This window comes from Mustelus asterias, chromosome 5, assembly GCF_964213995.1.
Source record: "Mustelus asterias chromosome 5, sMusAst1.hap1.1, whole genome shotgun sequence".
NCBI classification, from domain to species: domain Eukaryota; kingdom Metazoa; phylum Chordata; class Chondrichthyes; order Carcharhiniformes; family Triakidae; genus Mustelus; species Mustelus asterias.
Window position 1 is genome coordinate 86,617,068 of NC_135805.1, and position 26,580 is coordinate 86,643,647.

A 26,580-nucleotide genomic window follows, 5' to 3' on the forward strand; every position below is an offset into this window, starting at 1 on the left:
AAGCTGAGCATAACAGAATTATGTCATTGGCGTACCATGCATGTACAGGAGTTAGTGGCTCCATAATGACAACAGTGACTATATTTCTAAGGGTTACTTAATTGGCTACAAAGTACTTTGGGTCATCTGGAGGTCATAAAGGCACTATATAAATGAAAGGCATTGTTGATAAACAAGCTTGCCCGATTTATGAAGTTTAACTAAATAAATCTGGTTCCTAACCATATCCCTTGATCTCTCTCACCAGGAATGTACCTGTGGGCCAGTTATATGAACCATTTCAATGGTATTCTCTCATAACTTACTCCACAATTATAACTCTGGTTAAAATAAATCCTTCTAACTTCCTTCTAAAATTCTAAATTTTAATTTAAAAACCCATAGCCTGGTATTTGAGCCCTTTACTATAATGAATAATTTTCAGGATTTAGTTTTGTTGGTTTTCTTAATAATCTTTGTAATCAGATCAGCGTGATATTCTCCTCTTTCCTAAAGAGCTCACCCTTTTCCCATAAATTCTGATCATCACTTTTTACCTCCTCATTCTCTCGAGAACAAAAGTTTTCTTCCTCTAAATAACTAATGAAAACAAGGCACAATACTCGTGAAGGTTTTGTCTGAGGTGGTGTGTCAAACAACACAAACTCACAATAAACAGTAACATTTTTAAAGACCTCGTAGAAAACAGTGAGGTGCTCACCCTTTTTCCACCAAATCTCTTCCCTTCATACAGTTCTCCTTGAGGTGTTTCCACCGTAACAGGCTATAAACATTCAAAGAAAAATCGATAATCAGTAACAAAGCACTTTTCCTTCAATTATTTTCCGACAGCAAAACCAATACAAAAATGCTGGACTTGAGCCAGACTGTGACACAGCTCATGTTGTGAGCCTCATTCTGTCCCATAGTTTCATTCCTTTTGACATCTTACAGAGAAATACATAGAGGATGTAATGATACAGAACAGGCTATTCCTCTCAATGAGTCCATGTTGATATTTATCTTGCACTTCAGCAGTAGTCCTAATTCCATATGTTTGCTCTGTTCACCAAATATCTTTCTTTCTTTGCCTTCAACTAGCAATTTAATGTATTCTTAAATGTTGAGATGGTCTTTGCTAAAATCACTAACATTGGCACTGCATTTCCAGCCTCAGAAGCCCGTGTAAAAATGTTTTTCTTGCTCTTTATAATCCTTTATGTTAAATCTTATGTCCTCTTATGATAGACCCCTCAAAAACTAGAAACACAGGGGGCAATTCACCGACCTCACTGCACTTAGCGCAGATCACGCTGATCCCGGTGAATGAGAGCCTAAAAATTGGTTGTGGTTCTCCCGACCCCTGCCTAATGGCACAAACCAGATCGCACCCAGAAAGAATGACAGTCAGATTAGCATATTTAAAGCAATGTTTATGTATAGACCATTCAAACCCCAGCGCACGGAATTCACCGGCTATTGGGCGCAACACAATAATGGTGAGAATCATTACTGGTCTCCACAAGCAGACACGCAATGGTCACGCTGGGGAGGCTTGAAGGCTGATGAAGCCCTCAGGTGGTCTGGGGCTTGACCAGGCGGTGCCCATCAGGCAGCCCGACAGTGGCCACCAAGCAGCTACAAGCACCACCGGTGCCAGGAATGCAGGGCGTGAGTGGGGGCTATGACAGGGGAAGGGTCATGCAGAGGTGGATTATGTTGGGGATCTTGATAGGGGGAGTGTCAGAGATCAGGCAGGGGGACCCATTGGATGGCCCTGATGCCAGTGACCCATGTTGGGGGCGGGGGGGGGCTCACCGGCGTGTTTAGACCCTTCCCCAGTACCAGCGTGAAACTCCCAAATCTCCAAAAAAATGATCAAGTGTGGGAGGATTGTGGTGCGTCGCACACCCGAGAAACCAGTGCAGACCACTCCATTATTCTCGCTGTTATAACACTTGCATAGAAACTAGAAGCAGGAGGCCATTCGGCCCTTTGATCATTTTTGAATGATCAAAATGAATGATCATTCATTTTGATCATGGCTGATCATCAAATTCAATATCCTGATCCATCTCCCCCCCCACCCCCTTATCCCTTGATCCCTTTAGTACCAAGAGCTCCATTTAATTTCTTCTCGAAATCACACATTTTAGCCTCAACCACTTTCTGTGGTAGTGAATTCCACAGATTCACCACTCTCTGGGTGAAGAAATTTTTCCTCACCTCAGTCCTAAAAGGTTTACCCCTTATCCTCAGACTATGACCCTTAGTTCTGGACTCCCTCACCATTAGGAACATTCTTTCTGAACCCACCCTGTCTAAACCTGTTAGAATTTTATAAGTTTCTAGACATTTTTTGGTAAAATGTCATCCAAATGTTTTCAGTACTATACTCCATCCTTTCATAATTTCAATCACCCCATAATATCATTTGTTTTAATGAAAACAGACCAATGGTTTTAGTTTTACCAAGAATGATTAATGATTCTGAAACTAATCAGATTAAGTATCAAGCCAAATGCAATGTATTTTTTACCCAGCAGGCTTGATGTTCATGATTTCAAGACAAGTACAGCTGACAATCTTACCTTGAGTGGCAAGAAAGAAAGGGCATGTTCAATCAGCAATCTCATCAATCTCTTTGAATAGAAGATAAACTCATCTCGACTTGTGTCTTTATTCCTGTTCAACAGCCAATGAAAAAAATAAAAAAATAATATTTGCAATAACATTTCTGAAACACCAACTGCAGTATGTCAATGTTAAACAAAAAAATAACTAGAGATTACAGAACATTTTTGGAAATAATAATTGAAAACTGCAGACATTAAGTTACTCATCCAATTAAAGCAAAACTAAATAAAATTTAGTTATATAAAAAACAATGGAATGATGGGACAGAGAAATTAATTGAAGGCTAAACTAAAAACTTCAAAAAGCTTTAGCTCTGCAGTATCACTGTCACCAGAGTCAAAAGATCACTGGTCCAATGCCCACATCAGAGAGTTGATGCGTGCAAATTGGCTGTCATGTTGCCCCTCATTACAATAGTGACCAAATTTCAAAATCTCTTATTGATTGTGAATTACTTTAAGACACACTGAGAATATGAAAGATAACATATAAATTTAAGTCCTTTCTTTCTTTAAGTGGTCCAAACATGATTCAAACTAGGTTAGATTACTGTTTTATAATTTGCACAGATTTATTTTAGATTAGCTGGTTGTCTGACAAAAGTAAAAACTCATCAGTTTACTCAAAAGTCTTCAAATATAGCTGAACAATCTACAGCCATTGGTAGAATTTCTGTTTACACATGTATACCATTGCCTTGTATCCCACCTATCTAAATCCACACAGCTCAAGTGTAAATTGGCAGAACCTCTGCTTATAAATTTTCAAGTGTGTATAGGGGCACTGCTAGAATATGAACAGATAACACTAATAAGATTTCATTGCTTGCCCAGCTAATATCTCACTACACCTATTAAGGTATTGATTTTCAAGATTATGTGGACTCTAGTGGGAAGAATCCTGACACAGCCCCACACCCACCACCTGCTTATATGCCTACTTCTCCAGTTTGCTTTCATGAGCAGTTTGACTGGTCCATCATTCACAATATCTTGGAATGGCTTTGACCCAACTAGTTTATGTATTGGATAACCAAACCTACAACAGGAGGTTGAGTTGTTTCTACTGGGCATGTTATCTTGAAGTCCTTTATCCTGATGTCACAAAAAAACTGATGAGGCTGATTCATGAACAGCAGAAACAAAGATCTCCTCACCACTGACGTGACAAGCAACACAACTCACTATTGCCATCATCCTAACCAAGGTGTGAACACTCACCATGACCCATTGAAAGAAAGCACAGAGCTTCAGATACAGTTATTTGTTTCTTTTCAACCCGGTGGTACAGTGGTTAACACTGCTGCCTCACAGCGCCAGGGACCCAGGTTCGATTCGGGCCTTGGGCGACTGCTTATATGGAGATTGCACATTCTCCCAGTGGCTGTGTGGGTTTCCTCCGGGTGCTCCGGTTTATTCCCAAAGTCCAAAGATGTGCAGGTTAGGTGGACTGGCCATGCTAAATTGCCCCTTAGTGTCCCAAGATGTGTAGGTTAGATGCATCAGCCATGGCAAATGAGCGGGATTAAGGCAGGCATGTGGGCCTTGGGTAAGATGCTCTGTTGGAGAGTTGCTGCTGATTCGATGGGCCGAATTGCCTCCTCCTGCACTGTAGGGATTCTATGATTCAACCTAATCACAGTAAAACACTAAGACCTGGATATATGAGGATGAAATCGCATACCTGACCTCAAAGATTAAATTTTCTAGTAACCAACAGCCAAAACCTCAGCTTTACTTTTTCATAAACATGACAGGCACCTCCTTTCAGCAACTGGATAAAAGCAAATTACTGCACATGCTGGAATCTGAAACCAAAAGAGAAAACACTGGAGAATCTCAGCAGGTCTGGCAGCATCTTTAAGGAGAGAAAAGAGCTGACGTTTCCGAGTCCAGATGACCCTTTGACAATGCTAAAAGGCATAGAAAATGGGAGATATTCTATGCCTTTTAGCTTTGACAAAGGGTCACCTGGACTCGGAAACGTCAGCTCTTTTCTCTCCTTACAGATGCTGCCAGACCGGCTGAGATTCTCCAGTATTTTCTCTTTTGACCTCCTTTCAGCAAAGTGGGAGGACCGACAGTGACCAACTCCTTGATGGTTTGGATCCTTCAATCAATAGGTAACTGGGCCTTGGACTCAACAATGGCTGTAGTGCCACGTCAAACTATTCCTCCGTCAGCTGAATGAATGATATGTCAGCAGTTTCCTTCCCCTCTTGTTATGGTACACTGCTCTTATAAATTATACATTTCTTAAATATGCTAAAGCATGTCTAAAGTTACCTGATAATTGTGTGTAGTCCTCTAACCTGTGGAGTGCTTTCAAGAACACTTAGCTTATCTGGCAGTGGTTGTCCTTGGTGGGCAGAGGCCAGAGCTGCTCTGTAGAAATAAAAAAAAGTTAGCACCATGAAAAATCTTTACCTTAAACAACACTTCTAATAAAGTGTAGAATCAAATCTTCTTTCAGTTAGCAGTACTGTTAGAGAATACTGCAAGACCATTCGTTCATTTGTCACAAACTCTTTAAATCTAGTTTGCCAAATAGCAAAACTGCAGTTCTGCTGGCACTTAGTCTTTTTACCTTTGAAAGGATCGTCCCAGTTAGACTATTTCCATAAAATAGTCAGTAAAAACTTGCATCAAGCCTTTACATTCAAATAATATCTTACACTAATTACATTTTCATATCAAAGGTTAAATTCTATAAACTTGATTAATACAATAGGCAATGGAAGTCCCAGTTATAATCCCCCCCTCCCCCCGGGTCTATTTTCTAGTGACATCTTCTGTAGGGTCTGTAAGCAGATATCAAGCAACAGTATTAGGCTCTGGCACAGCACTCCCACTATCCAATAATCTCTAAACGCTCACTGTTGAGACTGATAAAAAAAAATGATAACATGTGGAACCGCATTTTAGCAAAGAGTCAATGCCTTTAGGAAAGGACATGATAGGAGAAAATAAAAACTAATGCTGAAAATGTAGCAACTGTATATATATATATATATCTATATATATAAATATTATATATATTTCTCATGTCAAAAAAGGGCATAATTTTAGCTATCAGCAGAGGGCACTACACACCTATACCCAGTAGTGATTGCTATGCTTTGCATGCCAACAGTAGCTACTTTTACGTCTGACTGCAGATATGCGCACCATATTTAACAAACTAGTAATTTTCTTTCTAATGCTATATATTCCTAAAATGTTTACAAATTGCATAAATGAGATATTATAATGTGAAGGTGAAGAATCTGGCAAAGCATCACTTCCCAAAATCCTTTTTATTTTCAGATTTGATGACACAATTTTATTTTTTTTCCTTTCAATAAATTTTGCATAGTTCCAAATGCAATATGCACAGTAAGGTCCACAGGTTTCCCCCACCCATTTACTGGCTATTCCCCACAGTGCCTTGCATGCTGCTTCCCAATTTACAGGATGCCCAAGACTTCTCTCTCCCCAGTGCCCATTCTATCTCCCAGTCTTACCACCTCCCCCAACGGATGCTCGTTCCACAATCCCTTGATCCCTAGTCTCTGTTCACTCTAGCCCCACATCTTTCTCTCTCTCTCAAAATTCACCCTAGAAACCAACCGTGCGTGCACGCGTGTATATAGAGAAGCCAGAGTGACCATGAAGACAAGAGAGGAAGGGTTTAGTAGGGTTGCTGCTGTGGTAGGTTTAAAAGGACAACATTCTCTCAGGCTGCTATCAACAGTGCCCAGGAGACTCCTGCCCAGGATTACTAACCATAATCCTTCACCATCATCCCTGTCCTTTTTTGTGTGCCAACATGTGTAGATTAGAGGGATTAGTGGGGTAAATATGTGGGGTTAGAAGGATAGGGTGAGTATGGGCCTGGGTAAGATGTTCTGTCGAAGAGCTGAATGGCTTCCTTCTGCACTGTAGGGATTCTATGACTTTCGGCCTCAATACCTCAAATATAAAATAATCCTCTCTTTTCCCCCCCCATCATTGGCAGCCAGGTTTCAGCCCCATAGATTCCACATTTTAAATTACCTCACGAAACCTCAGCCATGTTCTCTCCAACTTTAAGATCCCCCTTAAAACCTACATCTTTGATCAAGCATTTGGTCATTCCCATTATCTTTGGCTGGGCGCTCAATTTTTACCCTTATACATTTGAAATGCCTTTTGATATTTTTCTTTGCTAAAGATGTTTCATAAATGGAACCTGGTGCTATGTAGTTGTCTAACAGGCAGACAATGGGAGTATACATGATAACAAAATGCACTTGTACTTGTGGAATTTTTGTTCTTAACATATGGTTTCCAACCTGCTTCAGCTTTTGCAAATAATTTATAAACAAACATCAATTGTCGCTTTGCTATGCAAGGTGGGTGTTAATTAGTTAGAGATAATTGCATTCTGCAGAAAGTTTTGCACTAAAAAAAAATTATAAATGGATTTGCCTGCTCTCTGTGTCATGAGGTTAGAGTGATGTGCACATTTTTATTCTGATTTGTTTCTCCATTGGAGGACAATCTGAGATGGAATGGTTCTCTAAAATGATTTGTGAAAGCAATATATGCAAATAACTACTTCATACACCAATTATTCTACTTCTCAAGTGCAATAAAAGCATCTTTAAATAGAATCCTGTATTTGAAATGCACGATTTTCTTTAAAGGAAGGAATGCAGTAAAAGGTGGCCTCAATAGATTTAATTTTTTGAATTCCAAAGCACTTTTTTAAAAAATCCATCAAGCATAGGAACCACCTTTTGACACACCTCAAAAGCTGGTTCCTATCAACAGAAAGCCAGAGGAACAAAAAGCTACAGGAAAGTATTTGAGTCAATAAATGTAACTACCAAACTGATGTGTTAGGGAGGTCGACAGCTTCCTCACTTGTGATTGGTATCCTTGTACCCCGCACCCCCAAATATTTCTCAAAGCCCTTCATTTCCCAAAACAGTTTTCAATGTCTTCTATCATTCCACTCCCAAAAAACTCACCCATGGCCCATGATCTCTAACTGCTGGCTCCATGTTTATTCCTCTCTCTCACTGCCAAAGCCTTTGGATTTTAGCTCCCCGCAGTTTTCATCTAAGCTCACTCCATTAATTGACTTCAGTCCAAAGTCACTGTGACTGACATGATAGCCCTCCTGGTTTCCCTCAACTGCTCTACAATCAGCCAACTACACCATTTCCCTCTACTACCTCTCCAGTATGTGGGATTGCCTTTACATAGTTCCCCTTCTCTGTATTCCAATACAGCAAGCAAATCTCCTGAAATAACTTCACAACTTTCATATGGTCTACCAAGGATTTATCCTTAATTACATGTTACTCCTCCGAACATTATCTGTTGACACAAGTAACTACACATATCCACTGATGCCATTAAGATGCACTTACCAATGCTGGCTGGCTGTCTTTTGACATGAAATGGGTGAAACTCTCTCTCTTTGATATTCCCAAGTGCTAATATCTAAAGTTTCCCTTGAATAATTTTTAACCACTAGATACATATGCAAACTGGCCATAATTTCTTATTAATATATATTTAAACTCGTATAAACAAAGGAACTTTATGAAATCTGCAAATGATAAACCAGGGTAATTTCTCCTTAACAACCAAACACCAAAGAACAGCTTTACGATACACAAAATACTTAGTTTCAGTTCAGTATTCAAGAATTCATAAGTATTCATAAGAGCCCTCAAATAATAGAATTAACATAGTTACACCTCGTTGTTCAAAATGAAGAAAACACAATGAACACCAATTCTATTTAAACACATAATTTAAACACAAGACAAGCTAATATATTCAAAATTCAGCTTCACACACATCTGGATACCAAACTGCTATGTTCACTCTGTTCTTTAATGTTCAAAACTTTCCAACTTATTAAAACTACTTGTGAGGAACGCCAAGACAAGAAACAACTTAAGAGGCAAAGAAGCCAAACAGCAAGTAAAATAAAATTAACTGCAAATTAACATTTCAGGATTGAAAACAAAACTCAAAATACACAAGTTGTCCTCACATATCCCAGCGAAGTTTCCTCTGTTCAGTTCAGAATTATTCAATGCGAGACAATTGATGAAATAGTCATGGACAGAAAGAGAAGACATCTATATTAGGTGCTAGCACAAAGAAAAGCACATATGAAGTGAAAAAGCATGAGGGAGCTGCCCAAAATTCATTTTTGAAATGAGACATTTCTGGAAAGAGAAAGAGACCAATTTCCTGACACAGCCTATTAAATTTTGTAAAGAAATCAGAAGTATCATCTCTCTTCCCATCCCCCAAATTTCAGATTCAGGAAAATCAATCATAAAATCCTTCAGGATATAATTTTCTCTATATATTTGGTTTCATGAAAACACAATCTTTGGAAACTACAACACCAATTTTATAGTAGGTGCTGGTCAGTGTTTCATACAGTTCCTCATTAAATGCAGGAGTTATATTTAAAAAATGGTATTACTTCACAATCACAAGTTTTTTTTTAAATTTGCTGCCGGGGTGTGGGCGATACATGTAAGGCTGCATTAATTTCCCATTTCTAGTATTCAAGAGAGAAGAACGATATGACATTTATTTAAATGATTTTTGGACACAACCCAAGTGCTAGTTATTTTGATGGTATTTTGCAATTTTGTAGGTGCTACTTATAAATTATGTATATTTTACTGGAACACAAATGCAAATTAGATAGTTTATAACACGATTATTTATAACCTATGCTGGTGGAAAAGAATGATATTTCTGCACCAAGGAAGTATAAATCTATGGCATAAATACAACATTCAAACCTAATTTACAATATTCAGATATATACATTTAGAAAATGTTCAGTTACATTAAATAAAATTGAATTATTTGAAAGCAAAACAGATTTAATGATCATTTTTAGTTAGTTTGGGCAGAATACAGCATTTCTTTTGACACTTAGCATAGGCAATTAATTAAATTTGAACATAGAAAACAGGTACTTGTGGCTGAAAACATACCATTGAAATAACCAGTATCTGTAATTGGCTCTCTGCATTTAAATATCTTGGCATGTTATTAAAAAGGAAGGAGGAGGCATTTGAAACAAAGACAGACTGAGGCACAGAAACTCCAGTCAGATGAAATTTTAGTCTTTTTTGAAAGGCCATCAGTGGTGCCTATGGCTTCATCATGTTCCTTCTCCCTTTTTTCAGACTCAAAACATCACTCTTCTTGTCATACCTTACAGTGATTTCACGCTGTGGTGATTACAGTAAATTCGTTCAGGATTTATCAAGTATTTCATTACCACACATGGGAGGAAAGAAATAAAAATGAAAGTCATTCTCATTTACGGGATCATTCAATATCAAGCTGCAACTGTTCAAGTACAAAAAAGCAATCTGTGTGCATTTTGCCATGAATAAAGCCCGTCTTCACTTTCTTTTTGATTGATGTTATGAGGGAGGATATTCTTCCTAAAATATTCCATTATGTATTACCTCGTGTTGGTTTGAGTGATAGCATACCGAACATACGTGTTGCAAATAATTTATTTTTTTAAAACCAGAATGCATATTCTAATATAATCTGTGGCTGCTTTCTTCAGTATCAGGAAAGGTGGGCGTGGAACCTGATGATAATGGTATGTTTGAAAATCTTAAGAAAATAAAAGCTTAAAGAGCGGCAGAAGATGAGGGGTCGACTTTCTAAGGAGGGGCCACTAATGATGTCAATTGCGATGTGGCCAGGAGCTGGATGGAGGAAATAGGAGGCACATCTCAAAACAAGACTGCTGAGAGCCTGGGGAGAAAAACAGAAGAGAGGGAAGCAGCATAGCAATCGTTGATCAGGGCTGGTCAAGACGAGAACTACAACCATCACTCAGTGGAAAGGAGAGCTGGGTGAGATGTATTGAGAATGTCAGAAAAACTACATCTGTTTTGTGTCCTTGATGTTAAATTTCACCTGGTAATTTCAAAAACAGTTTAAAGGAGGTTGTCTTTATGTGATTTTAATCCTAAGAGAATCTGGTCTCCTGCCATCCACTTTGGCAATGTGATAAGGATGCTGAACGAAGACGTTTATAACTGTTCTAGCAACAGATATTATGACAATACAGTTCATCAGTTCTCAAAGTTTTGCTTTATTTGAGAATTCAATTTGTTCCAGCCTTATCCTGGCTAATTTCCAGCCTCTGAACCTTCATATCAGAAGCACAACAGTAAAAAATCTATTATTGTATTTTTTCATTAAATAGCAAGGCAATTACTGATTTCATGATAGGAACTGGACCTCCTTAAGAATTCAGATTAGAAAATTGCATGCAAATAATCTGTTATATTAGCCATTTTAATTCTTTCATGGGATGTGAGCATCACTGGCTAGGCCAGTATTTATTGCCCATCACCAATTGCCCTTGAACCTTCTAGGCCATTTCAGAAAGCATTTAAGAGTCAACCACATTGCTGTGAATCTGGGTCACATGTAGGCCAGATCAGGTAAGGACTATAGATTTCCTTCCCTGATAAACATTAAATGAACCAGATGGGTTGTTATAATCAACAATGGTTTCATGGACATCATTAGACGTTTAATTCCAGGCTTTTTTTGTGGTGTTGGGCTAGATTTGTACCATTAGTGAGAGAAGATCATACATTCACGGCAAATATCTTAGTCGATGTAACAATTTAATTGTGAACAAGTAATAATGAAAAATGTTACTGCGATTTTCAAAATAAAAGATAGGCATGCACGAAAACAGTGTTTTATTAAGGATATGCATATTAAGTAAAGGAAAAATATAGACAGAAAAGATTAACAATTTAAAATAGTCACGAGCCATACCTACCTTTTCAAGCTGACTGTGGACATGCTGGACAATCAGGTCAAGAGCAACAAAGTTTTCTCCACCTGATGAAATAGAGAGAATGTAAACTTGAAATTTGACAAACATGGGCCCATTGGGTCAGCAATGAAGTGATGATGCTGGTTGCTGATCTTAACAAAAGATACACAAAGAACTAGCAAGGTGTGTGAAATGACATTAATTTCATTCTGGCGCCAATCAACAGCAATCTGGAGCATCTAGCAACAGTGATGTTATTAAGCAGGCTAAGCAATCAATTGCATTGAAGAAATCTCTCAACCACAGTGAAAAGAAGTTTGTATTGGCAACTCTTCTCTCACATTCCATGGCAGATGTTCTCCTACTTATGAATGTGATTTGCATGGGCAACGTTGGGTGCAGCTAATCTGCCTCTGGAGCAGCCTTGGATCCTTTCTTTCATCTTGTTTTGATCTGAACATTGCACAGAATTAGAGGAATTCCCTTTGGAAGATAATGTCAAAATTATAATCGCAAGAACTAAAAACCCGAGTCAAATATTTGGGAAAATATTTCAAAATATGGATGGGGGGATATATATTTTGAAATATTTTCCCAAATCTTTGACTGTCAGGTCAAAGACGGTAAAGTGGGATTTGGCTGTAGAGTTGGGCGCGCTGTTCATTAAGTTGATTAAAAAATCCAGGGCAATAATTCAGTTAGATCGGATGACTGTTCTTATTTTTAAGTTACAAGATGCAACCAATCGAATGACAACAGATACATGAACATTTTTTTGAAACTGAAGTTAAAAAAATTTGGTGAGCAAATATGTGGCAGTATAATCACTGACAGATATCCATTAACCCAGTCTTCCAAAAGACAGATCAGGTATAATGTCAAGATTCGAGGAAAATTTGTGCACATGCCTCATTCTAGAATCATGTGCATCTTCCATACATACAAAAGAATAGTTTACCTTGAAAAGTAAAAAGGAACCGAAGTGCTGACTACATGGAAAAAAATAGGACTATGATATTTCAGATAGATGATACCATATGTGAAGGCTGATTATATGGCCCCATCACACTGGCAACAGAACAGCCTGGATTTCAAGCACAAGTAACATGATGACTTTGCAACAGCAATTAAATTGTGAAGAGTATACCCTCTGAACACACTGACCCAGATGCAGTGAGTACAACGCAAGTGTGGCCTGCAATAAGGATTGCGGAGGTCATTTAAAGATAAAATAGCCTCAGAGATAAGAGCTCTTCCAGACTTCAGAAAGAATGAAAATAGTTTTAAGATATTTAGCACACTTTTCAAAGGCTGTGTGGAAGAAATCACAGTTAACTGTATAGGTGATTCTTACCTCGAGGAACTACAATGTCTGACAGCTGTACAGTTGGCTCTATGTACTGCTCAAAGGCAGGCTTGACAAATTTGTTGTACTGTTTGATGACGCCAACTATGTCCCGACCCCTTTCGGATATGTCTCGTTTTAAGCGTCGGACAAGTCTAATGTCAGAGTCGGTATCCACAAAAACTTTCATATCCAAGAGCTGAAGACAAAGACAAAAATTATAATTCAAAAGAAATTCCATCATTTTGAATGAGCGAAAAGTCTACCATGCTTTAACTTACATTGCCACTATATTGTTTCTACTGACACAATGAAACCCAACAATACAAAAATACTTCACCTCTATAATAGATGCAAAGGAGAGTCTATGGGTTAACTAGCTAACAGAAAACAAACCAGAATCATAGAATGATACAGGAGGCGGCCATTTGGTCTAACAAAATATGTTTGATGCATTATTACCATTAATTATTATACCCTGCAAATGATCCATGTAGGTTTTGAATTATTCATGAAAATTAGCAAGTTTGCACAAATGCTGCTTTTTTCATCTTCCTCTTCCATAAAGATAATCTTGTAACAATTTCAGCAAGGATCATTGGATAGTAGTAACCAGAAACTTGTGCTATATTTTTTTTTTCTTCCTACCCAGGAAAAGAGATGACAAATATCGATGTTAATTATAATTACATAGCACACTATTAATTCTTGCAGTCCCATTAAGTATTGGAAAAAAATTGCATCATTTTTGAATCGTCTTCTTATAACAAGGAAAAATCAAAATATATAAGCTGTCTTTGCATATTATGATACAAATAGAAAATCTCTCTTCAACTCTCTTCCCCGCCCCCCCCCCCCCCCCCCCCCCCCCCCCCAACATCTTGTTAATCAACAAAATCTCTTTGTGGTTTTCTTTTTAAGTTATCTTGCATTGCACAAGAAAGATATGTACATTTACCTATGGCTTTTTATTCGTATCAGTGAGTCTTTAAACCAGGTCACTTGACACTCACATAAGCAGTTCTTATTCCTATCGAAATCATGTTGTGGATGCAATGAACCAATATTAACTTTAATAACACATGTAATGAGCAAATAGTCATCTAAGTCCATCAGAGGAAAAATATCCAATATGCTATTTGTCTCAGCAAAAATGGCGTTTGATGGTCAGTAATTATTAAAAACTTCAATTTCAATGTTGGAATAAATATTATTCCAACCTATAATGAAAAAAAACAAGCATTCATGGGATTTAAGAGGTAATGTTAAGTTTACTGTATAAATTTCCTTCTTGTTATCTGTGCCATGAGATTTGATTTATTTAGTTTAGTACAAGCAGCTAAGGCTGGACTTACCGTTACTAAAATCTCTGAGGTAAAGTGATATAACCACATAATTATTCTATTGATTGTAATACTGGTTTTAACACTCCTGTTAATCATACATAGAATCCCTACAGTGCAGAAGGTGGCCATTCGGCCCATTGAGCCTGCACAATCCCACCCAGGCTCTATCCCCGTATTCCCCCTGAAACTAAGGGGCAAATTTAGCATGGCCAATCATCCTAACCTGCACATCTTCGGAGTGTGGGAAGAAACCTCAGCACCCAGAGGAAACCAACCCACACAGACACAGGGAAAATGTCTGTGTGCAGTTTGCACAGTCACCCGAGGCTGGAAATGAACCCTGGCCCCTGGCACTGAGAGGCAGCAGTGCTAACCACTGTGCTACTGTTTTGCTCAAAATATATGGAATTTTCAAATGATCCAAGTCACAATAGTTAATTTATTTTCTGGAAGAACTCATTTGAAGTGACCTTTGAACCTGTAAGCAGGTTAATCCAGACCTTTCCGACTAGGGATAATTTAATCATGCCTAATACAGTAATCATTGTTTTAAGCTTTTTCTGTTTGTAGGAAGAAATAGTCTGGAATCCTTTTGAGTTGTTGAGCTTTCCTTCAGTCAAAGATGATACTTACATTGGGTTTAGCCTTCCTATAGTAAGGTACACTTTAGTTACACTTTCTGGTAAAATTAGAAGCAAGTTATTGTGGATGCAATATGAAAAACAGCAGTTAAGCGAATTGGTTGTGCTTTACCTTTTCGCCACAGTTCACAATTCCTTCTCTTGGCTTCAGTTGGACAAATGCTCTCAATTACCCAAAACTCAAGAAAGGGTGGCTAGATATATTTTTATCAGATGTGTGAAGTTGCTTAATGTGGATAAGTAAGTTGGATTTAATCGTAGTAACTAGTTATATCAGAATTATAATTAAGTTGGAAGTTAGCTTGTGACTTTAGATAGAAGTTTGCTGCAACCTTGGGAGCTGACTTCAAATTTGCTACAGTAGTAAATTTGCACACTGATTGGGGAGTGTTGTATGTTGTAAGGAGGTGGTGAATCTTGATGACTGCTGGATTAAGTTAAAACATCACTGTTTGTGGACCTGGCATATTGGTATATAAACATGATTCTGTAATTTTAGATTGACTGTATTATTTCACTTTCACTTATCATTAACAACATTGCATTTGATTTGAAAATAGTTAAATGTTCTTTATTGCTACCTAACAGTAATTGTTGAATAAAGAGGGAGAAGATAAACTATGAGGGTAAACTAGCAAGTAATATAAAAATGGACGAGAACCTCTTCAAATATATAAAAAGGAAGAGCAAGGCCAAAGTGAACATAGGCCCCTTGGAGAATTTTCCCTTAGGGAAAATAACAGACGAGTTAAACAAATACTTTGCATCAGTCTTCATAGTGGAAAACACTAATAACGTTCCAAAAATATTAAATAATCAAGGGAGAGGGTACAATACAATAACAACCACTTGAGAAAAAATGCGAGGGAAACTAATGGGGGAAACTAAGAGTTGATAAATCTCCTGGACCTGATGGATTGTATCCCAGGATATTAGAGGAAGGAGCTACAAAGATAGTGAATGCCCTGGTAGCGATCATCCAAGAATCCTTAAATCTGGAAAAGTCCCAGAGGATTGGAAAACTGCGAATGTAACACCCTTATTCAAAAAAGGAGGTAGAAAAAAACAGGTAACTATAGGCCAGTTGGTTTAACTTCTGTCAATGAGAAAATGTTAAGAGTCCATTATGATGGATGTAACAGCAGAGCATTTAGAAATACATAATATAATCAAGCAGAGTCAGCATGGCTTCGTGAAGGGGAAATCAGGCCTGACAAATTTCTTAGTATTCTTTTGAGGTGGTAGCAAACAAGATAGATAAAGGGGAAACCAGTAGATGTAATACACTTGGATTCCCAAAAAATGTTTGATAAGGCACCGCACAAAAGACTTCTTAATAAGAGCCCACGGTGTTGGAGGTAGTATATTAACATGGATAGAGGATTGGCTAACTGACAGAAGACAGAGTTGGAATAAGAGGCGCATTTTCAGAGTGGCAACCTGTAACTAGTGGAGTGCCACAGGGATTCATGCTGGGTCCACAATTATTAACAATATATATTAATGACTTGAATAAAAGAAGTGAATATCCTATTGTCAAGTTTGCAGATGACACAAAAATAGGTGGGAAGTGTTGAGAATGACACAGTCTGCAGAGAGATATAGACAAGTTAGGTGAGCAGGCAAAGAATTGGCAGATGGAATACAATGTAGGAAAATGCGAAGTTATGCACATTTGTAGGAAGAATAAAGGAGCTGAGCATTATTTAAATTGAGAAAGACTGCAGAAAACTGGAGCACAGAGATTTAGGGGTCCTCATGCATAAAATTACTAAAAGCTAGCATGCAAGTTCAGCAGGTAGTACGGATGGCAAATGCAATGTTGGCCTTAATTTCAAAGGGAATGGAGTATAAAAATAGGGAAGTCTTGCTAAACTATCCAAGGCACTAGTTAGACCATATCTGCAATACTGAACAGTTTTGGTCCCCTTATCGAAGGAAAGATATACTGGCATTGGAGGCTGTCCAGAGAAGATTCACTAGGTTGATCCCGGGTATGGAGGGATTTTATGAGGAGTGATTATGTAGGTTGGGCCTGTAGACACTGGAGTTCATAAAGAGAGGTGACATTATTAAGATACAGGATTCTCAGGGGGCTTGACAGGATAAGTGCTGAGAAAACACTTCCTCTTGTGGGAGAGTCTAGAACCAGAGGGTATAATCTCAGAATAAGGGTTGCTAATTTGAAACAGAGAGGAGGAGGAATTTATTCACTCAAAGGGTAGTGAATATGTGGAAATCTTTACCGCAAGAACTGTGGAGGTTGGGTTGTTATGTTCAAGGCTGAGATGGACAGATTTTTAATCAGTAAGGGAATCGAGGTTTATAGGGATAAGGTGGGAGGATGAAGTTGAGTATATATCAGATCAGCCATGACCTTGTTGAATGACACAGCAGACAACATGGGCTGAATAGCCTAGCCTACTTCCGTTCCAATGTCTTATTTACATCGATCCATTACCATCAAAAAATAAATTCATAGGTGAAGAGAAAGAACAATTCATAATGTTTTTGGAGAGTATTAGATCATATGCCACCATTAGAGCATGAAAGTAGAACATCGTTTTAATTCCCTGACAAAGAATATAGACTGCAAAATACAAAATGAAAATTCAGCTCTTGTACTGAATTTAGAAGACTACATGCTATGATACAGCGGCCTCATTGAATTTTTGTATACACCTTAAACTTCCGAATAGAAGGAATGAGAACTTCACTATTTAAATGGAATGATAAGCAGCTCAGCGGAAAGATATTTTATGTAGAAAACTGTAGCGTATGATAAGAATACAGAATTTACATCATTCTCATTCTATCAATTATTAGATCTTCAATTTTGAATTCAATGGTATTACATTTCAACTTAAGAAATTCAGTGCATTAAGTTCCAGAAACCTATAAAAATAAGTATTATTAATTTCAACACACTACCACTTAGTATTAGACACAGTAGCCTTTAATGGATTATGGTGCTTAAACAGTTTTTGTTTAAATATTGTAACAAAAAATAGCTGTGCACCTTTAGGAGTTCCTTGTTGGCAAATGCAAGAATTCCTTCAAAGATCACAACATTTGCTCCATACACTGTTTTCTATAAAACAAACAAAAGTTAGCGAACAGCACACATTGCATTATAGACTATAGACACAGCAAACTAACACATTGCATTATAGACTATGTTGCAGACTACCACAAATTAAAGCGGATAGTCTATTTTAACAAATGGCTGTCAAGCAGTCACTGCCATGATGGCGTGGGGAAGTGATTAGAACATCCCCTTACCACCTCTGAAACTGAATGTAATCTAATGTAAATGATTGTCCAAGCATTGGCTGCCATGGGGGTATGGGGGAGTGGTTATAACATCACCTTTCTACCTCTGACATTGAATCCAATCTAATGTAAATGAGAGATAAGAATTTCTACTTACTTTGTTGGCCAAAGAATATATGTTGTGTGTGTGTATATTGGATTATGGGCACTTATTTCACTAAACCTGAAAGTAATCACTTTTTAGCATATGAAATTGAAGCTGGTTACTCAAATGTTAATGGCAGAATTTCCAACTTCTGTCTGGTAGACCATTTACAAATATTATGACTTTAATCTTTGATGTTTTTTCTAAGCTAAATACTATGGTCAAAAAAGTTATTCCTTAAAATTGGACAAGCTATTCTCTTTCAAGCATATTTCCTCTTAAGAGTAAGAAATTTTAAGAATTTATCCTAATTTGGTCCAATATTCCAGAATCCACAAATGGAAATTTAACAATTTAAGTTTCAAGTATAATACTAAATATTTTCTATTATACATAATGTACAAACTTTATTAAAAAACACAAACACAAAAAGAGAACTATGGACTTCAGACCGGATATTAATGCTAACACTGCAGCCAATAAAATTTCAATGCTTGAAAAAATTGTTGATATGGAATCAATCATTAAAATCATTTTGATCAGCCAGGCCATTTGAAATCTAAAAATGGCAATATAATAGCCAAACGTGGATAAAGAATTATATTAGAAAATTATCAGGCCATTTTACAAATATCCCATTAATTTACCTTTTGCTCACACAAAGAAGAACTACAATCTGCATAAAGGTTTAATATGTACAGGGCGGCACGATGGCATAGTGATTAGCACTGCTGCCTCACAGTGCCAGGTACTCTGGTTCGATTCCGGCCTCAGTTTGTGTGGAGTATGCACATTCTCCCTGTATCTGCGTGGGTTTCTCCGGGTGCTCCGGTTTCCTCCCACACTCCAAAGATGTGTAGGTTAGGTTAATCGGCCATTTAAAATTGCCCCTTAGTGCCAGAGGACTAGCAAGATAAATACTTGAGGTAATGGGAATAGGGCCTGGGTGGGATTGTTGTCGGTGCAGGCTTGATGCGCTGAATGGCCTACTTCTGCACTGTAGGGATTCAATAATTCTACGTACTGTAACAGTTAGTGTAATAAATACTAAATAAACAATTACAGCTAATCAACTATTTTCCAGCAAATGGTAATAGTGTTTAACAACTTACGTCATTATTGGCTGATTCCTTACCCTCAACTCCCTGAATCATTAAAAATATTTTTAACAGACTTCGTGTGCTATGGACACATGCTATCAAGTTTCAGGACTACATAAAGCTGAAAAAAGATTCTCAGAATACAAAACATCAAATTTCAGAGATAAAGCATTGTCTTTTAATGATTAATTCAGCAAAAAATCAATATTTAAGTTTTATAATTCATCAAAATTAAATCACAACTTGGAGCTCTTTGTTCTTTTGCTGGAATAAATTCAGAGCTTAGAACATAAGTATCTCAGTATTGCTACTGGCATGGCAGTTTAATGCATGGATCACTGGCCTGAAGAGGCATGCTAATAATATTGCTTATTGCATGGATCACTTAATCCATTTGCCAGCATGCTAAAGAAAAGGTGGCGTGTTTTTCATTTGCTGATAGGACTTGATTTGAATTTGCTAGGAAAGAGCTTCATAATCTATTCGCTAAACAAATAGAATATAAAAGTGAGGTGTTGCTGCTACTGTACAAAGCATTATTGAGACTATATTTAGAATATTGTGTACAGCTTAGTCTTCTTACTTGAAGAGACATGTAGTATGTTACAGTAGATTGATTCCAGAGATGCAGGATTTGTCTTACAAAGTGAGATTGGCAGCTTCGGCCTATACTCCCTCGAGTTTTGAAGAATGAGAGGACATCTAATTGAGGTGTACTAGATGATAAGGGGGATTAACAAAGTAGACATGGAGAGGATGTTTCCTCTTGTAGGGCAATCTAGAACGAGAGAGTTATAGAAAGACGGGGAGAGATTACTTCTCTCACAAGGTCGTGAGTCTGTGGAATTCACTCCCCTGGAACATGGCAGATGCTGGGATATTGAATAAATTTAAGGAAGATTTGGACAGATTTTTAATTAATAGTGGGTTTGATGGGCTATGGTGAACGGGCAGGAAAGTGGAGTTGGGGCTAAGATGAGATCAGCCATGATCGTATTAAATGGTGGAGCAGGCTTCAGGGGCTAAATTGCGTACTCCCGTTCCCAGTTCTTATGATTCTCATGAAAATTCTGATTAGTATGTTAATTATATATTAATTTGCTGCTTAATTGCGTTTGGGAAGTCTTCCAATGGAGAAGCACCTGTGCTCAGACATATATATAGGCACTATGGTTCTTAGATTAGAGGCGTGTGTGATGCAAGACTCTTTAAATAAAAGCTTATAAGTAAATGAAGTTTAGGTTCGTTCTATTCTTCACTGTCTTGCTATGCGAGTTGTAACACAATAACCAGAGGTTTAAGTCAAGTTTCAACAGTAATAATTTGCCCCCAAAAAAATCAAATTTAAAGGACTTTGAGCAATTTCAATTCTCTTGTCAACAACCCATATCTCTTAGCAGGTTTGGACAAAATGGGAATAAATTATTCGAAGCAAAACCACAAGGATAAGGATACTGGCCGACTGCAAAGTTACACTGGCACAGATGGTGATGCCCTTTGCTCAGCAGAAGTTCAGAATGCAATTGCCAAAACATTTGTATAAATCAAGAATATTTGTGTAATGAAAACAGCATTTGAATTAGTAAGTCACTGTAAATGAAAATTCAACTGAGGTTTCTGAATTTAAATCATATCAAAGGCTCGATTTGAGTGCATTTGATAATGTCACAGTTATGTCTTGTAATTTAAATCAATCACACTGAACAAGGAAAAAAATCACCGCAAGGATGTGTGTTATATCAGAGTGCCAACTACCACCCTCACAAGCACCTGTTACAACCCTCATTAATGGCAAAATTCAAAGCAGCAACACTTCCCTGTCAGAAGTCCCAATCCTACACCCACAAGATTCGTGCTTTGGCTGTGCAACATCAAATTCTGATGCATATATTTTCAGTGAGAAAAAAAACTAATTTATATGTAAAGTGGAATATCCAGAAGCTGAAAATACTGGTAGATATTTGTGCATATAATCATTTGTCTGCCATTAATTACAAGTCTACACAAATACATTGTCTTTCTGTTACCAGGTGTGAAATGACATGCATGCCTGCCTGTACAGGGCTGTCTAAAAGTCAATCAAGAAGCAGCTGCCTGTGGGTAATCATTTGAAACATAAACAGCCACTTACTTCCAAATATTTTTCAAATTGAAAGAGACACCATTTAGCGAATTCTCCAGCATCATTGATAGATTACAGAATACGTGATTGCATTAGGGATAGGAACGCATGTGTTCATACTTGAAGAGGGGGAAAGCATGGCTGCATTTGGGGAAGACATTACACTGTTCAGTTTCTTTGGGACAGTGCAGAGCAACATTGTACCATGAATATGGATGACAGTTGAGAAGTAGTGAAAAGGATAATACTGGGGGTGGGGGTGGGGGGGGCTTGATTAGTTACATGTGAACAGAAGGGTTCAAATCAGTTCTGCTACTTCGCTGAATATGTGAGCAATTAACACTATAATGTTCCTGGCTTCAATGGCACATCTGTAACAATATCTTCTTGAAACAGTGCATTCATTACTCTGATCTTGGTTACAGGGTAATTTCCTTTCTAATGGTTAAGCTATTGTGCATCACTGATGTGCAATAGATTATATAGAATTTTTCCTTTCATTTTTTGTAAATGTTATTGTATTTCTTGAAATTTCCTCTCTCAATAGAGTCTAACTCATGATAGGATATACCTGATCAGGCAGCAAGAATCCTCAGTATACCCTTAAACTTGTAAACCAGAAAGTTAGTGCTGCTTTGTCTATTCACAGTACCTACTATTTTATTTCCATACTATAATTTATGTTACAGTTGAGTTAAATGTAGTGTTTTGCTTGTAACAAACAAATCACAGGATCTTGGTCTAATAAAATTGAAGATACTAATACTGATCTTCTGAGTTTGAATATGGAAAAAATAAAACATTTCAAATATGCTTTACTCCCCAAGCTGTGGCATGTTATTGCAAAGTCAGAACAAGATTGAAATTCATCCCTAGGTTGGAACAATTCAAACTTATCCTTCTCAAGGTCACTCTTTGTTTGAATTTGAACAATGTAAGCTTGCAAGTTATTCAGATGTAAGCTAATGATTCCAGCTCCACCTCTCTTATGCATCCCTTGATCAATCTGACAAGCGTCCGACAATGCATCAAGACTAAAGCTATCATGACAGCTCATAAATTTTGTTCCCTTGTTACCAGTTCCCTAGTTTTCTTAGGTTGCACCAGACTGTGGAAACCTAGTTGACATGTTTGACTCAGACCAGAATCTCAAACCCTCCAGTTTATGACCAGGTCTCCCTAATTTCAGTTTCATGTCACCACTAGGTTGACCCTCTCCATCAGTTCACAGCTGTTGAATTCCTTATCTGTTATTTTATCACCTCTGGGTTCACCTTCTTCAATGTGTTCCCAACATATTCTCAGCTTCCCAGCAACTGCTCTCCACAACTTAATCTTCCACATCTTATGCAACTTCAAGGTCCATACATTTACGTTAGATCTGTTTTCTCCAGTGCACTGAATTTAATATTCTCATCTTCAATGTTTTCACGCCAAAGAACCTTTGCAATTGCTTCTGGACTTACATTTCACTTTCTTACCCTTTGGAGCTCAGATTCTGGCTTTGTGCACTCCACCCTTCATCTGGCCCACTCACAAAAAGCACAGTCATCATCTCTCTCAGCCCTAATTCCTGGATTTCCCTCCTTAAACTCTCCACCTTTGAAAAATAAAATTCTGGTAACATATATTTCTGGACAAAATGTGTCATCCCACTACAAAAGACTCCACTGCTTCCATGATTTTTATCTTCCTGCTCTGAAAAATCCTCTTTCTTTTTACTAATGGGACTATAAAAAAGCAAGTTGTTGCCTAACCCTGGGGACACTTTTGGTGATGCTTACATCCACTCTTTTCAGCAGTTCTCCCCAAAAGTCAATCAGGAATATGAATTAGTTTTTCCATTTCACATCTTGATTGCCTGATTGGCGTTATCCAACCATTAGAGAGTTTTTATAGCTCAGTGCCATGCACATTTACTCACTGAGTCTTCTGGCAACTGCATACAATAGTGAATCAACTAAGAAATTGTTTCTAAAGATATTTGCTTCCTTAAAATAAAGATGTTTTATTAGCTGACATGCTGTATAAATAGCTACATGCGTTATAATTGCAAATTGAAGTATATTGTAAAATAAATAAGGAATTAAAACTCTCTTGCATACCCAATCCTTTCTTCGACTGTGTGTAGTGAAGTCATAGACTGGAACTTTCACGCTTTTCCCTTTCTTCAGCTTCCTCAATGTGTGTATAATTAGGTCAAAATCAAAGGCATCAGGGTGGTCAAAGTTATATTCACTTCTGGCAGCTAGTTCTTGTTCTTCCTTGTTTAAGACCTGGTGACAAAAAAAAATAACAGCCATAATTATGATCAGTAATATAATCAGGGGCTCAGGATTTATTCTCAGCTTGACAAAGTAGAGACAATTTGGTATGAATCGGGGGAGGTCATACAACATAGAACAGTACAGCACAGAACAGGCCCTTCGGCCCACGGTGTTGTGCCGAGCTTTATCTGAAACCAAGATCAAGCTATCCCATTCCCTATCATCCTGGTGTGCTCCATGTGCCTATCCAATAACCGCTTAAATGTTCCTAAAGTGTCTGACTCCACTATCACTGCAGACAGTCCATTCCACACCCCAACCACTCTCTGCGTAAAGAACCTACCTCGGACATCCTTCCTATATCTCCCACCATGAACCCTATAGTTATGCCCCCTTGTAATAGCTCCATCCACCCGAGGAAAAAGTCTTTGAACGTTCACTCTATCTATCCCCTTCATCATCTTATAAACCTCTATTAAGTCTCCCCTCAGCCTCCTCCACTCCAGAGAGAACAGCCTTAGCTCCCCCAACCTTTCCTCATAAGACCTACCCTCCAAACCAGGCAGCATCCTGGTAAATCTCCTCTGCACTCTTTCCAGCGCTTCCACATCCTTCTTATAGTGAGGCGACCAGAACTGCACACAATATTCCAAATGTGGTCTCACCAAGGTCCTGTACAGTTGCAGCATAACCCCATGGCTCTTAAACTCCAACCCCCTGTTAATAAAAGCTAACATACTATAGGCCGCCTTCACAGCTCTATCCACTTGAGTGGCAACCTTCAGAGATCTGTGGATATGGACCCCAAGATCTCACTGTTCCTCCACAGTCTTCAGGACCCGACCTTTGACCCTGTAATCCACATTTAAATTTGGCCTACCAAAATGAATCACCTCACATTTATCAGGGTTAAACTCCGTCTGCCATTTTTCAGCCCAGCTTTGCATCCAATCTATGTCTCTTTGCAGTCTACAACAGCCCTCCACCTCATCCACTACTCCACCAATCTTGGTGTCATCAGCAAATTTACTGATCCACCCTTCAGCCCCCTCCTCTAAGTCATTAATAAAAATCACAAAGAGCAGAGGACCAAGCACTGATCCCTGTGGCACTCCGCTAGCAACCTGCCTCCAATCCGAAAATTTTCCATCCACCACTACCCTCTGTCTTCGGTCAGACAGCCAGTTACCTATCCAATCGGCCAACTTTCCCTCTATCCCACACCTCCTCACTTTCATCATAAGCCGACCATGGGGGACCTTATCAAACGCCTTACTAAAATCCATGAATATGACATCAACTGCCCTACCTTCATCAACACACTTAGTTACCTCCTCAAAAAATTCTATCAAATTTGTGAGGCACGACTTGCCCTTCACGAATCCATGCTGACTATCCCGGATTAATCCACATCTTTCTAAATAGTCGTAAATCCCATCCCTAAGGACCTTTTCCATCAACTTACCAACCACCGAAGTAAGACTAACCGGCCTATAATTACCAGGGTCATTTCTATTCCCTTTCTTAAACAAACAGAGGAACAACATTCGCCACTCTCCAGTCCTCTGGCACCATCCCCGTGGACAGTGAAGACCCAAAGATCAAAGTCAAAGGCTCTGCAATCTCATCCCTTGCCTCCCAAAGAATCCTAGGATATATTTCATCAGGCCCAGGGGACTTATCGACCTTCAGTTTATTCAAAACTGCCAGTACATCCTCCCTCCGAACATCTACTTCCTCCAGCCTATTAGTCTGCAATACCTTCTCTTCCTCAAAAACATGACCCCTCTCCTTGGTGAACACTGAAGAAAAGTATTCATTCATCACCTCTCCTATCTCTACTGACTCCATACACAAGTTCCCACTACTGTCCTTGACCGGCCCTAACCTCACCCTGGTCATTCTTTTATTCCTCACATAAGAGTAAAAAGCCTTGGGGCTTTCCTTGATCTGACCCGCCAAGGACTTCTCATGCCCCCAACTAGCTCTCCCAAGCCCCTTTTTCAGCTCATTCCTTGCTAACTTGTAACCCTCAATCGAGCCATCTGAACCTTGTTTCCTCACTCCTACATAAGCTTCCCTCTTCCTTTTTGCAAGACATTCCACCACTTTTGTGAACCATGGTTCCCTCACTCGGCCATTTCCTCCCTGCCTGACAGGGACATACCTATCAAGGACACCCAGTTCCACTTTTCATTAGTGCCTTTCCCTGACAGTTTCTGTTCCCATCTTATGCCCCCTAATTCTTGCCTAATCGCATCATAATTACCTCTCCCCCAATTTTAAACCTTGCCCTGCCGTACGGCCCTATCCCTCTCCATTGCAATAACAAAAGATACCGAATTGTGGTCACTATCTCCAAAGTGCCCTCCCACAACCAAATCTAACACTTGGCCCGGTTCATTTCCCAGTACCAAATCCAATGTGACCCCACCTCTTGTCAGCCTATCGACATATTGTGTCAGGAAACCCTCCTGCACACACTGCACAAAAACTGCCCCATCCGAACTATTCAACCTACAAAGGTTCCAATCAATATTTGGAAAGTTAAAGTCCCCCATGACAACTACCCTGTGACCCCCACACCTATCCATAATCTGCTTAGTAATTTCTTCCTCCACATCTCTATTACTATTTGGGGGCCTATAGTAAACTCCTAACAACGTGACCGCTCCTTTCCTATTTCTAACTTCAGCCCATATTACCTCAGTATGCAGATCTCCCTCGAAGTGCCTTTCCGCAGCCGTTAAACTATCCTTGATTAACAATGGTACTCCTCCACCTCTTTTACCAGCTTCCCTACGCTTACTGAAACATCTACACCCCGGAACGTGCAACAACCATTCCTGTCCTTGTTCTACAACATCGTAGTCCCTAGTACCAATCCGCGCCC

General features: G+C 38.6%; 1 protein-coding gene across 2 annotated transcripts in view; it reads right to left on the bottom strand.

Moving 5' to 3' along the window:
- LOC144493672 (uridine-cytidine kinase-like 1) overlaps positions 1 to 26,580 on the bottom strand; it is an 83,421-nt gene that overhangs the window by 22,818 nt on the left and 34,023 nt on the right. The window contains exons 4-11 of one of the 2 annotated variants that reach the window (XM_078212967.1): positions 23,526 to 23,696; positions 17,800 to 17,871; positions 12,803 to 12,992; positions 11,452 to 11,513; positions 8,650 to 8,669; positions 4,902 to 5,000; positions 2,571 to 2,664; positions 701 to 763 (exon numbers count right to left, since the gene is read on the bottom strand). In XM_078212967.1, coding sequence (XP_078069093.1) covers positions 701 to 763; positions 2,571 to 2,664; positions 4,902 to 5,000; positions 8,650 to 8,669; positions 11,452 to 11,513; positions 12,803 to 12,992; positions 17,800 to 17,871; positions 23,526 to 23,696 — 771 coding nt within the window. Of the gene's footprint in view, positions 1 to 700; positions 764 to 2,570; positions 2,665 to 4,901; positions 5,001 to 8,649; positions 8,670 to 9,842; positions 9,860 to 11,451; positions 11,514 to 12,802; positions 12,993 to 17,799; positions 17,872 to 23,525; positions 23,697 to 26,580 lie in introns of both variants that reach the window. The other variant, XM_078212968.1, reaches the window with a different exon arrangement.